Source organism: Anas platyrhynchos, chromosome 4 (genome assembly GCF_047663525.1).
Source record: "Anas platyrhynchos isolate ZD024472 breed Pekin duck chromosome 4, IASCAAS_PekinDuck_T2T, whole genome shotgun sequence".
NCBI lineage: Eukaryota > Metazoa > Chordata > Aves > Anseriformes > Anatidae > Anas > Anas platyrhynchos.
In genome coordinates, this window is record NC_092590.1 from 37,393,418 (window position 1) to 37,413,539 (window position 20,122).

Here is a 20,122-nt window from a genome sequence, read left to right on the forward strand (position 1 = left end):
AATAGCAATATTTAATTGCTTTTATTTTTCCCTGTTAATTTTATTTTGTTTCCTATTTTCACCTGCTCCACAACTGTTACATTTTAATTGCTTTATTTTCAAGAACTACACTGACAATATAAGGTATGTTCACATTAGACCTTTTGGTACAGGATAGTAAAGCATAAGGCCAGCTTTAGGCTTGTATAGTGTAAACATTTAAGCAATGGAAGTAGTCAGTTCAACATAAGTTAATTCATCCTGCTTCTTGGCAGTGATAAGTCAAGAAAAAGAAGGGACCTCAGAGAGAAGGACAAGATATAGGAGAGAAATGAAGGATAAACTGCAAGCACTGAGCACAAGAAATTGGAATTCAATACACAATTTCCAATTTCTCTAACTTGTTTACGAACTATTTAGAGAAAGTTTCTGTTATCTCTTGAATTTGCAGAATTCTCAGGGTTCTGCAGTTTGGATAATGAAAACCAGTTAACGCACAGAATTTCTTGTAGACTGTTTAGTCACCATCAAACATCAGTATTAAACATTATAAAGTTTCATTTTTAATGCTTTTTAAAAATGCTATGCAGGTTATGTCGCCATGTTTTTGCAGAGTGTAGTTTTGGAACAATTTATTAGAGTGTACAACATGTAGCTGAAGCAGCATTTGGAATTGATTTTCAGCTCCCTGTTGAGCTCAGAATTGTTCCGTAGTTGCATTGTTTTGTTTATTTGGGTTGGTTAATCATTTTCCTTTTCTACCCTGGCACCCACTGTAACAAATTGTTTGTAAGACGTCTGGAACCAGTTGTAGGCATAGCAGGGCAGTTTGGATTACAAAGTAGTGCAGAAGTAATCTTACTTCAACTAAGGCACAAAGTGCATTAAATTAATTATTTGTATTCAATTTAGAGACAACAGAGAAAAAGTTAGCTAATCATCCAATAAATTCAGTGTTTCTTGGCATTCTTATTTTCCTTTCAAGGGAGAGAGTATTAAAATTGGCTTGCAAATTTGCTAAAAGGTAATCTGCTGTTATCAAGTGGAGCTTGATAAGAAGGATGTTGGCTTGGTGTAGTTGTAGGCAGTTCCATTTCTTGTGTCATCAAATTCTTTCTCAGGTAATAATACATTTTCCATATTATTTTACTTGATGATTTTATTTGCATACAGAACAAGATTTATGAAGGTTTATACCTGTGGCAAAAACTGCGAAGTGGGAATGACTGTACATGACAGTTCTCATGCAGTGTTTAGTCAGTGTAAACTGTGTTTTCCCAAAGCCTAGAAAATACATCCTTAGAACAGCTAAATATGTAATCAGCTACAGAAGGTGAAATTTTCTGAAAGAAGGCAGATCCCAGAGGTCTGTATATCAGGAGATTTGTAAGGGTTTTCAGTTTGACTCAGCAGGGTAAACCCCTGCAGAGATGCTTTTCTCTTGTATATATATCAAGTGCTTCAGGAATACAGCACACTACATACCCTGCAGTAATAAATATTGATCCTGTGATTCCTCTGACAGAGGATTGCTATATTTCTGAGATATGTGCTCACTGCATAATATGTCCACATTGATTTCAGCGTAGACTGGAATTGTGTCAGTAAAATGGATCTGCATAATTGCAGTAGGCATGTCAAGGATACGTAATGTTAGGATATTCCACCCAACTGTACATTGCCAGTGTCTGCCCAAACAGTAAAAAGGATACCTCCAAGGAAACCAGTAAGTGCATTGACATAGCTCATCCTATTGAAATCTGTGGGATAATTTGTATAAGTAAAGATTACAGCATGGAGTAAGGACAGGATAAGGACAGAATATCAGTATTCTGCAGTGAGGATTTTTCTCTTTGTGTACACTGTCTTCCTGTTCTCCTATTTTAACCATCCATCTCTGCTAGTTGAGTGGCCTGAGAGAAGAACCCTGTTACAGCTGACTTCTTTTGCTAAACCATTTTTATGGAAGGAAAAGTGTGCCAAAGTTTCTTTTCCCACCCAAGCATATGAGATTATAATTTAGCAATTATTCATGCAAGCCACACAGAGTCTTTTACTTCTTCTGTCTTAGCTGTCATGGACTTACAGATTCAGTCACATTGCCATAGTTACCATGCTGATGGGGCTCCATTGTATACTCTGACAGTGAAATCCCAGTTTTCCTGAAGTCAGTGGCAAACTCATCCTTCATTTCCTTCAGTAGGTTCCTGCATTTTATCCCAATTTACTAATTGGAACTTGAAATACTTCAATGACTGGTTTTAACTTTGGTTGAGGTAATACCTTCAGCTGGACAATAAAATATTGAATGTTGAAACAAACTTTGATTCTTATGCATATGGTCTTTCTGTTACTCATCTAGCACTTTACATTAAAAAATTTAGGTATCTGGTTGACCTATGGGTTTATTCACATAGTTGGTTATAGTAGTATGTAGTTGTATGTGGTATGCCCACAGTTAAATTACACACTATTTTTCCAGTCTCTCTCTAAATGACTGACACTTTTTAAGAAAATAGAAGTTCATATATATATATCTATACATACATATAAAAACACAGTTATTTTATATGGAAGAAAAACAACCAGTGGTTAAAGTTCTGTTCAAGCAAATTCTCAAATTATCATAAAAAGGAAATAATTCAATAATTTTTTCTTTGATTGTCATGAAGCCTTTGGCATTGGAATTATTTCAATTTGTTTGGGATGCAGGAAATCCAGAAGTTGGATATTACAGAAAATAATGTATACTTTATTCGGAGGCAATACCAAGGAGGTCTCTGTACAACAGTTTTGGAGAGCAAAAGACACAAAAACTATGCAGACAGATTTTTCAATAAATATGAAGTGTGGCTACAGGATTGCAAGTTGGTGGCTAGTTATGATGGATATTTAATCTTCTCCTATGTTTAAAATACTTAGCAGAATGCATGTTCTCACAGATAGCTTAGAAGGGCTTCTCTCAAATCAGTTGGATGCTTGATTCAGTAACTTGTAGACTTTTTATTTATTTATTTATTTATTACTTCCAAGGATTAAGCCAGCATGAGATTAAACTAAATTATTCTGAGCTGCACCAAGTAATTAATTCCAAGTCATAGATCTCAGAGCCATTTGCAGATACTCACTTTCTCTGAGAAATGTGGGCAGAGTGCTACTGAAGAATGGTATAAATTCCTTTTTCTTATCGGTTGTAACCCTTATTCTGCTGAGCTTTATTGGAATGAGTAAAGAGGAAGAGTAGTATTTTAAAGTATCAGTAATGAATTCCTCCAATAACGTGAGATATTTTTCGTCTACTAATTTGTTTATAACGACGTATGGTATAAAATTTTTTGAAGACCTTTGTTGGAAAGGCAATATCTAACATGAGGTGATGGGGATGAAGGAAGATCTGTTTACTACTGAGCTGTCTACTTCATTTTCAGAAATCTTTTATTTCGATTTCTTTGTAAGTGTTCTTTTGTTTTATGGCCAGACTCCAGCAGATGTACTTGGCACCTGTGGAGCACACATTGATTCTTCACTGATTTTAGAGTTTGCTAGTGGTTGCTTTTGTGCAAGTAATATCTTCCTGTTGCCTTCATCCACATCGTGAACATAGGTGTTGACTTTTGTAATGAGAATGTGTTGAATTGTCATAAACCTATCTGATTACAAGAAAAACTTTTGAATAATACAGTGCAGAGATTACGAGAGAGTTGGGAGTATCAGACCTTTTGCTGGAGTGTGTGTTAATGGTATGAACACAAGTAGTGATTTTGCCTGAGCATACCAGACACAGGCAATGACATCTGTAGCTCCTGAAAACACCTATATGTCTGTGGAAATAAAGAACAACTACTACATAGGGAACACATGCTGTACAGCGGCTTCTGGTACAAACTGATAAATTGAATAAAGCAAAGATGCATTTTTGCATGCATTTTCACTTCTTAAAGTGATGTTGTCTGGAAATAATCATAACATGAAAAGCTAATGGGTTAACAGGTAAAGACAGCAAGAAATGTTTTTGCTTTGAAATTCTTAGCTCCTGTACCACAACAATAAGTACCTTTTAAAAAACTAAAGCAACTGGTTCCCCAGGAGTTTCTGTGTGAACATGGATACATTGATAAGTTCTGCTTTAAAAGATGATGTGATCATAAGACAGCCCTGGAGATGTGCTTTTTGTGGGTGTGATACTGTTCTGTGTGTTTCAACACCTTCCAGCTTATATCAGTAATGACTTAGGCAGTTTTTGTGTTGGTGGAAATACCTTATGGTATGCTTCTCTTTGAATAGCTTTTGAGACATTGCTCTGTAGACAGTAAATTTGACTGTGACAAGTTGGCACTGATGGGGGCTTAAGATGTTTCACTAGAAAGCCTGAAAACAAAACTTCCCTCTAAACTCCTGTGCTCTATTATGACTGTCCCCCGCTTCACTGCTTGCAAGTGAACAATGGACGGAAAAAATACAGAGCTGCAGTCCCACATGTTTAAGGTCCCAAAAGACTTTGAAATTTAGAAGCAGTATTTTTTAAAAAGATCAAGAATAACAAAAGCTACTGTAACTAACGAGACTGCAAAACTGTGACTCAAGCAACAGTTCATTTGAGAAGCAGTTGTGTACATACAGGGAAAAAAGCAGATTCTAGATGGGATGCTGGAGGTCATTTCATTTCACCTCCTTTTAGAGAAACAGGGGATGACCTACATTTTTTGATTTAGTTCTTATCTTCCTTTCCCACACTTGGACTAATGATAAGCTGTGTTTCTTTTCAAACTGCATTTTAAACATGCTTTGTTGTTGTTTTTGTTGTTTTGGTTGTTGTTTGTTTTTTTCTATGTGATTTGCTGATTGCTTTTGTTTTGTAAACTTTTTATGTATCTTCCCTTGTCCTTATTTTGGAGATAATTGCTTTTATTTTTATTTAGTCTTTGAAAGGGTAGGAAGTGTAAATTAGGAATACTTTACTAAGCCAAGCTTTGCACAGCTAGTCTGGAAAAAAAATTTGTAAGGCAATGTTAGCATGCAGTCCGAGTATGTTTCTTCTAATGAAAATGCATGCTTTGCCTCAGGGACATTTGAGCACAATCCTTTTCATACAAATGCTACAGAATCTGAATTTCTACTATGTCTCACAAACCCACGATACTTCACAGAATTGAATGATATAGTAACAATATGCAAATATGTAAATGATGAGAAAGAAACAGCAAAAAAGCAGTAATTCCACAAGCAATGGAACTTATGAATACTGGGTTCCAAGAATTTCTGTTGTGGTTTCTCAGATGTCTTACAAGTTGCAACCTCTGATCAAAGCTTTTTCTGCAGCTGTGATGTTCATAGCATCTCTCTATCATATGAATTTGTTGACTACATATAAATTCAATTTCAGCAATGTTCTCTGTAGGAAACAAGTAGGGTCTTGTTCTTCTGTCCATCCACCAGTTTCCATTAAATTCACTTTAACTTCATAAGCATGATTACGTTGTTCTGTAAAATTCACTTTAAAATTGGTTAGGGGGTTCATAACTGCTCTTGAGAGATGTAAGGACAGACAGGTGAACACCAGAAACTGATTGCATTAAAAGCAAAATAAAGATATTCAGACATGAAGGTTGCATAAGCCTGATTTCAAGGAAGGAAAGTAACAGTTTTATCAGGTAAGGTTTATGACGAACTCCTACATGGGCAATTTTTTGCCAAAGCACAAGAGCTACCTAGGTCAGGTATGAAGCACAGTTTCCTAAGTAAATACACACATGCAAATATAAATGTAAATAAAACTTGTGTGCTGTATTTTTGAAGCAAATAAGGATAAAATACACCAAAGAGGACGTGTTTAGTGAGGTAGTCTGAATTAAATGCATATTGAAAACAAGGAAAATAACTGGCTTCTAAATTCAACAAATGTCCAGAAAGTGCTTGAACTCAAGACATGAGACTGTATGGGAGAGAACAGTCAATGAAATTTTACACTGAAAAGAGTTGGCAATTGTGAAGTCTGCAAAAAAAGATGATTCTGATAGTTAAACAGATTTTAATTATAAGGTACAGATCTTGTGTAAGAAGTGTAACAGTGTAAGAAATGAATCTGAGCATGTGGAGAATAAGAAAATATAGTAATTTCAAGAATCATATTGAAAGCATGGTAATTACTTCTCTTGCCAACAAAAAACTCCATGCCTTAGGTTTTTACATAGGAAGGAGACAATGCTAAGCAGGAATAGGGAAATAAAGTATGAATATGCAGGAGGTATTAAAGGTGTTAAATGTAAATATGCCATGAAATGGAGTTAACTAATAAGAAAGGAGCTGAGAGATTAATCATGTAGGATTCCATATAAAAGAAACTTGTGGAATAGAGATCTCAGCAGCTGCCAAAAAAGCTAGGCTTGGGGTTCAGCTAAGGAAAACACAAACAGCAAATGTAAAAACATCTATAAAATAAGAGAAGGAAGGAAGAATACTTGTGAAAGGTTGGTCTGATGCAAAGGAAAAAGCAGCTTCTGTTCAAGAGCAGAGCAAAATCCCAACTAAACCACCACCAATTTTGATGCACAAAGAGGAAAGTCAAAGCACCTTTTTTTGTGGAATTCGGCAGGAAAATGAAAGGATAAAATTAAATGTGGTTGAATTTCTGTTTCGTGATAGGGTTTTTGGGTTTTGTTTTGTTTTTTAGGGGAAAAAAGTGTAGATTTACTGTTTAAATTCAATCCACTGTTTCTGTTTACCATTATCATCTGCTGTATACGTTCTGTTGAAGTAGAGTGAAGGTGTCAGGATGTAAAGACACCCAGTAATTCAACCTCAAAGGAAAGCATTGTTACTCATTCGGTATATTTTTTGATACAGCTTGAAGATGATCTGTTTTGAATAAAATTCAGCTAAACATGCTACTGGGCACTGCTACAGGGCACTGTCAAAGACTGTATTTAGGTTTATAACACAAGAAAGTACATTTGTATATATTTATACACAATTATATGCCACAGAGACAAAAGCACACAAAAAATACATAAACTAAATTAAAGATATTTTTTAATATACTTTTGAAGATCTGTGTGAATGTAAACGTTTGGGAAACTTGTTCAGCAGAAGTCATTGTAGGCACTAGCATTTTGACCTTGTAAATAAAAATATGCAGGATTATATCACATTCACTTAAAATGTAACATTTTTTAAAAATTGTAGAAATTCAGTTAATGTTTGTTAACCTGGCACAGGAGATGCTATAAATTTCCTAGCAGATTTATGCACAAGGCATATCATATACAACACCATACTGTTTAATTTCACTGTTTAATAAAAGGCTACCAGTTAAAAATGTTTATAGCCAAACAATGAATCTCTTGCCATGTAACCATAATGGATGGAAATTATAAGTAAATCACCAGTTTACACGTATGCAAGCAATATTTTCTATATATTATTCATAGCGTTTGTATGGTTAACAATTCTAATAAAGTATCAAATCCCATTAAAATCTTTGAACATTGTGAAAATAAGACAAAAAAAAAAGTCTGTACACATAAGGCACAAAATACCCTTGTGCATATACAACTCTTACGGACTTCCACAGTTCTGCATTCACCTATGGCTTCATGTTCACAACGTATAAGTAGTGTTGTGCATAGTTGCTATGAAAATAATTATATCCTTATAACTCTTTGGACATCTTTATTAATGTTTCACTGTGTTCTGATGATCCTTATTTTGACACAGATTTTAAGCTGCTATTGTCTATATAGATTAATAAATTCATATAGATTATGAATTAACATGGCAGGTTAATTGAAAATATTTTGTAAGATGCCTCTCTATGGGCATCTTTCATTCATTTTGCTGATAGAGATACTGTTTATTATTATTATTATTATTATTTTTGTACAGATCATTAGAATAAATAACACAGTACAGTACCGTGTTACTAATACCTCTTTTTTGGTATTAATCTGTGCTTAAGTGCCAAATGTCGATGTCGATTTTATATTGTTTCTTCCTGTTTTTGAGTACTGAAGTGCTACAAATGTGAACTGCCCAGCTGATGTCCTGACTCACTGTAACTCAAGTAAATAACATACTGGTGTGGAGCAAAACATTTTCCAACATAAAACTGAAAAAAAAAAAACAACAACGACATGCAAAATGTAGTGGTGCATGGAATATATCCACCATACAAATAGAAGTTGAAAGACAAATGGCAGGAGAGAAAATATACACAGACAGATTCCATTTTGTTATCTTCTAAAAAATGCCATAGTGATTAATTCTAGGTCACGATCAGGAAGAATATTGTTTTGTACCAGTTACAGATACTGGACAGTTCCTGCTTAATTCAGAAGAGCAAACCACCTGTGTAGTTCAAGTCATTTTTTTGGTGTTATAATCACATCAACATAATTTTCAAAGACAGAATTACCATCCAGTAGATCTCAGTTCGTAGAGCATCATCACAGTTATAGTCCATCAACCGTTTCAGTCACCTCTAGAGTTAGGTATAAGTGTGCACACTTCTGAATTGATGATGGAACACTCACTGGACTTCCTGTTGAAATAGCTTTATTGTGACTTTTTTTTTCCTGTTTGGTTCTGAAATTGTGTCAGAGTCCTTAATTTTCAGTTTATGCTGTCTTTATGGCTGCTTCGGTCTGTATTGTGATTATTTAGTTCTTGATTTTTCCACTGAATGCTTGTTCCATTCATGGGCAGTGAAGTCACCAAGCTTTTTGATTGGGAGCAGCAACAGCAAAGACATGACTGGAAATATTAAAAAAAATTAAATAAATAAAAAAAGGTTAGCACAAATCTATCAACTCTATGCAGATTGCCAACAATATTTTTAATTCAGAAATGAACAGAGAATTCTAGCTGAAGGGAGTGATAGCTGCACTTGGGCCAATTTCAATTTCTTATCCTAGAATGCAAGCAGTTCTTGCTATTGATCATCACAAAGGCAGCAAATTAGGCCTGGCCTGTGGCTCTTATTTAAGAAAAACTTTCACAGTATCAAATGGAAAATTTGTTTGACTAAGGTAAATGGGTTCAGAACTGACAGAATTCAGTAAACATTGTAAGAGCTGGGTTGTTTTTCACCCCTTTCTCACTGCACTTCAAGCTTAGGGATCAGCATGCTACTTAACATGTAAGAGAAAAAAAGAGACTTAGGTCTCTTCTCACATCTTGGAAGAAGGCAAAATTGTCTAGTAAAAGGGATGGTGTATATGCTGAGTTGTGTCATTTTTCACATTTAAGAACAGAAGGTAATTCATGGTTTTACTGTGTTCTTCGCAGGCTGTGATGTTCTGTTGTCTCTTCTGAAAGGAGGAGAAATGGCTCTTCAGCTTTCCTCCCCTCCTTTTGCAGAAACTAATGCCTCATTCTGTGAAGATCGAATCTCTACTTTAGCAGAAAGAGGGATAGGGCCTCAGAGGAGCAATGGCAATAACAGCAGTAGATCCATTCCATGGACTTAATGAGCAGGGGGTGTGGAAGAGAGGTACGGACAGACTGACGATACATGTACTGTTTGTCCGTGGGCAGATACATAAAATATCTACAGAGGTAGGGTGAGAAACTCTACTATAAAATGAAGAGATTGCCTGACGTAATCATCTTGATACCAGAAAGGAAAAGGGAAGCTATAAATGCAAAGCCATGAAGGATTACATAATAGCTGAAAATTATTTAATTAGAACTGTTGGATGTGGTTGTATTTGGAGGGGCAAATGGAATGAATGAACTAATGATTTGAGGAGTACACTGGTAGTACCCCTGTTCCTGTTACTTTGCCCTTTTACTTGAGGACAGGTCAAGGCATAGTGTCTTCTCCACAGTTCCCAAATGAAGTAAGGGACCACCAGAAGTAAAGCTGACTTCTTATTTCTCATGTGGAAATACTCCCTTAAAATAGTTTCTGTTTCATCAGGCTACAGAAAAACAGGTATTCCGTATTTTAATCACTTATTACATTTTTTTTTTTCAGTAGATTGCATCACCTGTTTGCAGCCTTGCAGCCTGAAAGTTTTGTGGTACTGTTCTGTCTTCTGTTTTTTTTGTCTGTTTGTTTGTTTGTTTTTCAGATAAAGCTATTTCAGTCTTCCTTTTCCATCTTGCCACTTTAACACTATTTGTTCTCATTTTCTTTCTGCCTGTATAGCCTTTGTTAGGTGAATGAGGACTTACAGAAGCACAGTGCAACAAGGAAGATATTTTAACATTAAAATATGTTTTCATACATAGGAACTAGAAAAATGCAGGTAAAAGCCGTAATGCTTATTCAGTTGCCAAAGTCAACTCAGATGCCTGCTTTGGTATTAAAGACTGAAAATTTTTGTCAGAATGGGATTGTTGAACTGCTGGCAGATTTTGTGTCCTATGTATATGTCCTTTATCTTCATCCAGAGTGGTGAATACATTATCAACCAATTTCATGCACATGTCATGTGCTGATAAGTAGTACTTAGAAGAATGTGTCTCTCTCAGCGATAGTTTACATGTGAGGACTATGTCAAACTTATTTACCTGTTTAGTATTTCAGAAAAAGTGGATAGTTTTCACTTTCAATTTGGTATGTGTGCTATGTGACCTGTTAGCTGGTAAACTAGGCAACTTATAATCATTCATTCCTTTGCATGCCTCTCCTCCCAGCTCAAAAAAAATAGATAACTAAATGGTTTAATACTGTTCATCAACTGGACATTATATATTATCAAGATCTTACCTGAAAGCAGTTTTTGAACTTCTTGCTCACAAAATACAGAGCTATTGGGTTTATACAAGAGTTCATGGTTGCCAGGTTGATGCTGATATAATCCAATGGCAGCAAGAAACTAAGTAACAAAAAAGAAAGCAAAACTTTTAAACTCTTCATATAATGTAGAAGCATCAGTGCTATTTGTAGTTACAGTCTCTCCTGTCAAAGAAACTAATTCTCATCTCTCTTGCTCAATGTAATCTTTTACCATGCTATGTCAATAACAACCTCTCTCTCAGAAGTTCACAAAACCCAGAGGAAAGTGGTTACAATGGCAATGGACAACATGTTGTAATTATGCTACCCCATTAAAACTGATCCCCCTGAAAACAGTTATAGTTGAAAAATAATAAAATGACATATTTGCTCTTCTAACACCACATGCATCACGTTGCATGCACAATGACATTTCTCACACAATCTCCCAAGTATGTGATATTATATTTTTTCAGTATAAACAACTGATTGATATAGAAAATGGAGTACCTGAGCAGTTCACATCTGCCGGGGTCTCTTTCATTGTATACCATTTTCTTCAAAATTCGGCTCAAATGAAGAGGGAACCAGCAAAGAGCAAAAATCACTACTAAACAGAAAACTGTCTTTGCAACTTCTCGACGCTGGAAAAAGAAGTAAAAATAACTATGACTGAGTGCATGTTTCGTATTGGTAGTTGATTGTACTGGAGCGATGTTGGCAGCAAAGTTGAGTAATCTAGATAACGCATGCAAGGATTCCCAAAGAGCAGCTTCCAGACCATCTTATGTCCCTGAACTTTTTTTTTTTTTGGACTTGCACACTGGTCATTGCCAGGACATCATAGTTGTTAGCTAAGCAACAACCACTGCTGGACATCCCTGAACCTTCCCAGTCCTTCTTATTCCTCTATACTGGATGAGTTTTCTAGCAGTCCCTCAGATAAGCCTCTTTCTTTAGAAATATACATACTCTGCGAGGAAATTTTTTCATGTATGAGGGGAACTGAGATCACACCTGTTTGATAAACCACTTTCACCTAATCCTTGACATAGGGCAATTTGTAAATCCAAAGCACCTAAATCATTTGGCAATAGCAGATCCATTGAACTACATACCTGGGTCACGTACCACATTGAGTACTTGAACCACATTGAACCATGTACCACAGTCGGGATGCCAAATTGTGATGTATTATTTTATATTCAGTATGCCTCCCATTACATAAAGGGATACTGCACAAAGTATTATTTTTTCTATGTTATCCTTGCTATGTAATCTTGATGTTTTTAAGTAGTCATTCTTTGAGCAACATTTTAGAAATGTCTGTGTTACAGTTTAATCTTATAATGCTTAGTAGTTAGGAAGTAATTTAAATTTAATGGACATTTGACACGACTCTGGAGATTTACAGAAGTTTTGTAGGATTTTGGACAATGTATAACAGTGTGTTTGGTAGACATGTATTTGATAAAGAGAAATGTAGGTAGAGGTAAGAATAACACTTCTGGATCTGCCACCTTCACATAACAATAGCAAGGATTTCAAGGCCCTCGTTAAAAAGCTTAGAGTGAAATGTGTGATTAGAATAAGTCTTGGTAGGTGTTGAATATGACTATTACTGTTTCTTTTTTCTTATAATAGCTTTTATCAAAATAGAAGGATCATAACTAGAAATTAATGTGGACAGGGCTGTAGGAGGGAAGGAAGAAAGGCAAAATGTGATCATTAAAAGGAGAAGCATTTGTAAATTGTGGCATAAACTCATCCTCCAGCAGCTAGTCCATGCAGCTTGCTGGCACGGCACATCAGGATGGGAAGGCTGGGAGGGATGATTCCCCTGCACATACCATTCCAGTTCTGATGGGTGGAGTAGCCTGTGTGTGGCCCTAGGGACAGGCTGTGCTACTGGCCTTGGGGCCTGTTGAGGGAACAAAGTGGAAGGTTTGTGCATGAGGGGAGGATCCTCTGGTCTGCCTTGCTCTGAAGTGTGTCAGCAGAGGAGGAATCTCTGAGAGAACTCACTCAGCTGCAGAGGACTGGTTTAGGGATTCACATTTGTGAATATGGAATTTGAAAGAAAGAGTGGAATTTGAGGGGCTGACATTAACATTATAGCCTGTTGTCTGACTAACTGCAGAGAAAAAGCTACAGATTGTTTTTAAAATTTCAGTTAGGAAGGAAACATCAGACAGCGCTGCAAAAAAACATCAAAGTGAGATCTGACACTTCTGTGAGTGACTTTATGATCATTTGTTTGTACTAGTCTCCTATTGCTCTTTTCAAAGTAGGAAAGCTACAGGAGTGGTAGCTGCAGCAGTGCAATAAGCCTGAAACAAATCTTACCTTTTCTAAACCAAGTTATTCTACAATGGCATTTTATATGAACCTAAAGATACATATCAAAGTGTGTCAAAGGAGGGGGTATGTATGGAGTGAATAAAAAGTCAAGATTTATTTTTTTTTTCAAATCTTTGTAGTTAAATTTAAAAGCATTTAGCCAGTAGTAATTTAAGGTTAAAGAACAGGGGAGCACAGCCATCACACTTAAGAATAGAAAGAAAGAAAACCATTAGTTTCTTGAGTGTGCTGTCTTCAATGTCTCCTTATACTATGATATAGTCTTACGTTGCAGGTTTGACTGAATACCTTATCAAAAATAACCTATATCCTCAAGTCCTACTTCTGTAATTTAATGTATTCAGATATACTTTGAAACATTTCTATGCTAAGCCAAAGACAGAAGAACAGTATTTTCAAACATTGCTGTCCCTAATATTTACCTGCTTAAGGTGTTCACTGAGAGCGATTCTCAAGTTGCTGTTCCTTCTGTTTAACATTTCACAAGTCATTAGCGTATAAAAGATGGCAGTACATGCCAGTGGCATGCAGAAATAGAAACCAAACAGCCACCAATCCTTTGCGTCTTTGTAAAACTGTGGATAAGAGAAAGAAAAGAGAAGGTATTTTCATACAATTCAATGGAAAGTACCACAGCAAGGTATGGGAAATGGAAGGTGTGACAGTTCGTATCCTGGTATCTGTCTATTGGCAAACAGTTCCAAATTACGTAAACTTCCTTATAATTTGCATCTATTTTGGACCAACATCAAAATGGGAACTGTGGCAGTGTAAACCTTAATTTTACCTTACTAACAACCTGACTTTACCCTTGCTGCAATCTGTCCTGGGTTGGAATTGATTTCCTTTGGTTGTGTTTTCTGAACATTTACACTTACTCAAGAAAACTGGAGTTTAGCTTCTGTGAAAAGAACATGCCAAAATGTAGACACTGTCAGTATGAGACAACAAATCTCACTAAAAGCCTGTCTCAGGAAATGCCATTTACCTCTGTGGCTTCTGCCCCAATTCCAAAAAAGGAAAATTCAAAATGTCTTGTAAGTTTAATCACCTTTTGTTATCAGTGAGAAGATTGGTAGTTGGTTTGCTTATGTGCAGGGCAGATAGGGGCCACTTCATAAGTGTTTGTCTGATATATGCAACGCTTAGGGCTGGTGGCTTCCAGCAGTACGGTTACTTTTAACTCTTTGCCTGCATTTCATGCTATTTGACTTCTGTGACAGGACATTGAGGGAATTATAGAGTAGCAGTGTGTTGCTGTGTAGTTTTAAATATAAGTTGTAGTTTAAGTTGTAGTTTAATACATTTATGTATTATGGGAAATACTACATTTGACAAAACATTTAATTTTTTTTTTTTTTTTTTTTTTTTTTTTTTCTAGATGGTTATATTTTCAGACTGGAGAAAATATTAAATCTTAGTTTTTAAACTTCATGCTAAGCCAAAACCGTGTACTGAAATATGACATTTTAAAGACTTCCTGTCTCTACATTGTTAGTCACTGAGATGGATATGTGTAATAGGGAACCTTCTTTCTCATAATCTTTTCCCTAGCTTGTTTATTCCTAGCGGATGTGCTCTAGTAACATCACAGTTCCCACACCAAATGTCAAAATGCTAATAACTGAGGATTATTAGGGATCCTGTCTGAAGAAGTCAAACTCTTGACATCTTGTTTACATTTAAAGCTGAACAGTTCTAAACTTTAAAAGATAAAGGAAACAAATGCAATTTAATAGACTGTATTTAATAACATTCATTTTTAATCTGCTTTACTTACACTAGGGAGTTGATTTACTGAGAAAAAGGGAATGTTTTTGATTTTTCTTCCTCCATCCCAACAGAGTTAGCTGCTTACAGAGCTTGCTAATTTAGAGTATGCTACTGGTATCTAGGCCACAACCCCACCCCACAGGACATCTTGAACTGTGTTCTTTAGCTTGTTTCCTCCTCCTCATTTTAGCTTCATCCCTGGGTGAGGAGGGGATAGAGTCAGCTGCATAGTTGCTCTCTCCTTTGGGGCCGAATTCCCCCTCCCCTCACTCCCCTCAGAACCTGAGCTTCTGCCAGCAGAAAACCAGAAAACAAAACGCCTCATATTTTAAGAGTTTGTACTGAGGGGAAATCTAATTACCACTGCTCCTGCAGAGAAAAGTATTACAAGTACATGGAGCAATTATCTTTTCTGTGGCAATTTCCTCTGGGTCAGACTAGAAGCATATTGGTTGGGCAGCACAGCGAAATGTATACTGTGTGAATCCATGCTACATTTGCAAGGCAAACTTTCTCTCCTAGCAGGCTACCAGCTTTCGTGAGCGTTGCATGGCAGTCAAGAACACACCCGGAGTCCTGTGTCACAACCCTGACTGATGACCTGGCTTCGTGAAAATACAAAACCTACACAAAAATGTCTGTAAATGATTAATTATGGAATCTGGCTTTCTCAAAGCTTGCATCAAAGCACATGACTGGGTTGATTTAAGAGAAGTAGACATTCTTTTGTTTGTCTTGAAAGCCCACATGGAACTGGTTTTCTACAGGAAATGTGCATTTTAAACAAGTTTTCTAGTGCGCTCAGCCTCTAGGGAATCATGGTCTAGCATGAACCTTTCAAGTCTTTCAAAGACAGCTTTAAAATTGAATAAATTCCCCTATTAAAAATAAAAGTTAATCATAAGTACTTCCCACAGTTTAGTAGTCACTTATTGTGATGTTTGTGGTAGTGAATATTATAGTTAAGGTTAAAATGGTATTTCCATTTTAATCTCATATTTGTACTCCCTTGTGATGCATTGAAACACAACATTTTTTTTTGACTGATGTGTCCAACACTTATTCTCAGTTTGGACCTAAATGTTGATTTATTTCAGTGAAAATCAAATTGGCATGGTGAAATTTGGAGCTGTTGAATTATTCTGAGCAAATAAACAATACTAATTTCTGCTAGTAAACAAAATGAACCAAGCTATTCTCTTCACTACATTAAAAACAGAACGATAATCATTAAAGTTAACATGCCTGTGGAAGACCTGAACTGTAGTGTTTTTGAGAAGCATGATGAGAAAAGCATTCTTTTTCTCAGGGAGAGAGGAAGTGAAGATTGTCCAGGCACATCTGTGGAGAAAAACAGCCACTACAAAATGGAAAGGCCTACATTTACTGCAGTGTGCATTTCATAAATCATTTTCTTTAAACCCTAGCGTCTACAGCCATATTGCCTGTAGAGTTTAGAAACAGAGATACCATAAATCCTGGGCAATTCCACTCCCTCTTCACCCACATTAATTATTTCCGTTAGGGTAGTGCTTTTGTTTTCTCTTGCTCTTGTCTCTGACTCTTTCTGCCATCCCTGCAGTCTAACCCAACCAAAATTGGAGATATTCCACTGAAAAACACAATTCATACATACTTTTTATTTTCTAAATTTCCTAACTTCATTTGCCTCACCCTTCTCAATTCTAACCCAGGCCATGTGGGATCCCAAGCTTGGGATCTAACTCAAGATCAGACATTCAAAAACAGAGAAGCTTACACTCTGTTATTAAAAAAATCTTGGTCAGAAAAAGACCCAGAATCCCTGGGTGGATTTTCCCTCAAGACTGAAGACCTTGCATTATCTGCATCCTCAGAGACAAAACAGAATGAAATATTTTTTTAATTTATTTTATTTTTTGACGATGATGATTATTAATTGGTGAATGGTTACTGGCCCTTTTTTGGGTTCACAAAGAAAACAGTAATATATCACTTTCCCATTTTCGCAATGGAAAGCCAAGAAAATAATCACCATCCCTCTGTGGAGTAAAGATATGTTAACTCTGTAGTGACTACTCACCTGACTTGCTTTGAACAATCTAATGTGGGTATTTGCCACTGTTAAGGTATAGTAGCACAGAGGACACGTGCTATGAAGCCATTTTAAATAAGTAACACAGAGTAGTAGTACTCAAGAAATACATGTTCACTGCTGATGCTTGAAAAACTGTAGTGGGAGACATTGTTCAAGTACCTGAAGGCTGTGGGGGACCTTAGATCTATTCTAACAATAGCAGCCTATTCTGAGGACTCAGAGAAGATAATTCCTGCCTTTAAGTTTGTGTTAATGACTGACTCATTCACAGCTTGAATGAGAGTAAAAGACGTTTAGATGTAAAGCTTAGGGATATGGTTTAGTGGGAACTGTTAGCATTAGGTCAGAGGTTGGACTCGATGATCTTGAGGTCTCTTCCAACCTGGAAATTCTGTGATTCTGTGATTCTGTGAAGCGTGCCAAAGAAGTCTGGTTTGTACTCGGGCACATCTCTTGCTCTTGAGTTGCTATGTCTTGATGACAGCTAACAGTGCCTAAGCTACCTAAGTTAGAGATGTGAGTCTGTCAGATTTGTAATAAACAAAGGGATTATCCTCTGATTTTGTAACTGCATTTCGAATAGGAAAAACTATGTTAGAGCATGGCCCCACCCTATTATTTATCTGCCAAAGGACCTGGCTACTGCACACAAACCGATGACTCATCACAGTAAAACACGTTTTCTGACAGTTACAGGCTTTAGGGTGTTATACCTAGAAACACAATACTTCCCAAGGCTCTGGCTACAATGACATCTCTTGGCTGTACTTTAGTCGGGCCCAAATTGCAAATTTCTGTATTAAGAATCCTCAGTAAGGAATAAATGGAAACGTAAAGTCACATTTAGGATCTCTAGATGAAAGCAGAGGCTGGTAACTGTGCATGAAGGATCTTTTTTGCATCAATACACATTAGAATACTATTTGCACTTTAATGGATAAATAAAGCATATTATAATCCAGTATCTTAAGTGTCTAAGTTATATGATGTGGATTCCAAAAAGAGAAGAAAGGATGTTACTTACCAACATAAAATTATTTGTAGGATTGAGCATGCAGGTAACATAACTTTCATCCTTGTATTTGAAATGTACCACAGTAAAACCAATGGCTTCTGGAATAGCCAGTATAAAAGACAGAAGCCAAATGGAGAAAATTTCAATAGCAGTGATCATAGGGATTCCAATGCCCTGAACACGGCTCCAGGAGGCAACTGCTCTATACCTGAAAGAGAAAGGCATTAGTGTCCAATCTTCCAACTTCTTCCTTAAATTCAAACATCTTGCTCCAGTTTTATATATGAAGGAAAATCCCAAAGCTGACATCTTAGACTCATGTTGCTTGTTTTTCCTGCCTGTTCCAGGGGCTTTGCCAGCTGTCAAGCCACCTAAGACACAGCAGTGCACATCAAGGGGTGATCATCTAGATCAGATGATATAACAGCAAAAGAAAAATCTTTCTAACACACTAGCCATTCTAACAGATCTGACACAGCTACCTCAGCTGTAACTGCAGTGCTATCTGAAGTGGAGTTGTCAGCTGGCATGCAATGAAATACTGTGAAAATATTTTTCATCAAATGAAAATGCATTTCTTTTATTTATGCTAATGGTGAAAGTACTGTTTCTATGAGGTATATCCTGTATTGGCTTTAGAATACAACTGAATGCTAGTTAGGACTGTCTGACAGTGATCCCAGCCTTTACATCGCCTTTCTGATGAGAAGCTGAAGTGCAAGGCTAAGAGGTGTGCACATACCAAAAGCAAAGCATTTTTCCCATAACTTTATCTCTCAAATACCAAGTTTCTTTGAAAAAGTGGAATTGCTGAAACCTATTTCTCTATATGTATGCATCTGATAGCTCAAATCCCTGATAAAAGGTAAGAACTCAAAAAAGTTTCAAATACAGTCCAAACATTTATAGCACGTCTCCCTTTTTCTCTTCCTTTCTTTACTTTCTCTGTCCCTCCCGTGTTGGAGGATTCTTCTTACAGGCTACAGCCTTTCCCCCAGTCAGGGAACTGAAAGGGTCTTTCTCCTCAACTTGTCTGCCAGTTTTCAAGGAACTTGTAGGAGTTTATTAGCTTTCAGACCTTAACCTCTCTGTCAAGTCTGCTCAATAGGTTCAAAAATTATTGGAAGAAGACAGATGGGCATGTAATACAGAGTAATACCAGTCTGTAAATAGAAAATTCATTAGTAGACTGAACTGTTATCTAGCAATAGCTGTAGTAAGTAAGTTACTTAGCGTTTCCAACAATTTAGCAAAGACAATGCTATCTAAAATTATGGAAAGAATGAACATTATTGTGTTCTTGTACTAATCTGAAATGCATGCTGGAGAGCTTTCGGTCATCGGTGATATAACAGTTTCTAAACTGTTTATTTTATTTCCACAAAAGAATAGCACCTTCCCATTTGGAACCACAGTGCTATACGGGCTTATCATGGCATGCACTGATGAAATAGTCTTCTTTAGTTGAGGAGAAAAAAGTCAAGAAGAGTGTTCGTGTTCTTCTGCTTTATAAAGGTGAGAATAAGAAGTTACTGAAGCAGTTAAAAATTGTATGGAACTGTGGCATTTTACTGTCCTGACTATGGCAAGTATTCTTTTGACATGGCCTCATTTTCTGCCGCATGAGTCCTGGCAGACGCATTTGGATGCATGCAGCTGCTATGTCTATCCTTAACACCTTTCCAAGGCAGGAGCCAAGGTTAAGCTTTTCAAAGAAAAGCAAATGAAGTGGTGATTTTAACAGATGACAGCAACTAACAACAGAGCATGCCAGCAGGCACAAGGAAGGTGAAGGGTGTGGGAAAAGAAGGTGCCCTCAGCAGACCAGGAGTGTACAATTTGCAAGTACATAGGCTCTCAGTGGCAGGGATGGGCGAGATTTGGCAGGGGAAAGAGAGAACAGGGGAATTTAGATCACAGAGTTTTCATTTGGAGGATTAAGGTGTGGAAGGATGAGAGTGGGATGGCTTATGATTGGAGGAAGTCAGAGTTTTGGCATGGGCTCAAAGGCTCAGGGGTAACAAGGGTTTAAGGAAACGAGTAGTTGAGAACTCTGGATTACAATTATTTTGAATGTACTGGGAAGGGTTCAAGTTTGTATTTCTGAGATGGAAGGAATGAAGAGCTTCTGGTGGGAAAAAATTGCCAAGGGATGTAGGACCTAGGCTACAGATGTCTGTAAAAATTAGTTATTTAA

At 36.7% G+C, this 20,122-nt stretch overlaps 1 protein-coding gene across 1 annotated transcript in view; it reads right to left on the bottom strand.

The window, feature by feature from the left end:
• Nucleotides 1-6,991: 6,991 nt before the first annotated feature.
• Nucleotides 6,992-20,122, bottom strand: part of EDNRA (endothelin receptor type A) — a 34,470-nt gene continuing 21,339 nt past the window's right edge. The window contains exons 4-8 of the mRNA XM_005014682.6: nucleotides 17,935-18,133; nucleotides 13,483-13,635; nucleotides 11,210-11,343; nucleotides 10,691-10,799; nucleotides 6,992-8,727 (exon numbers count right to left, since the gene is read on the bottom strand). Of these exons, the coding sequence (XP_005014739.1) occupies nucleotides 8,587-8,727; nucleotides 10,691-10,799; nucleotides 11,210-11,343; nucleotides 13,483-13,635; nucleotides 17,935-18,133 (736 nt within the window). The 3' untranslated portion in view covers nucleotides 6,992-8,586. The remainder of the gene's footprint in view (nucleotides 8,728-10,690; nucleotides 10,800-11,209; nucleotides 11,344-13,482; nucleotides 13,636-17,934; nucleotides 18,134-20,122) is intronic.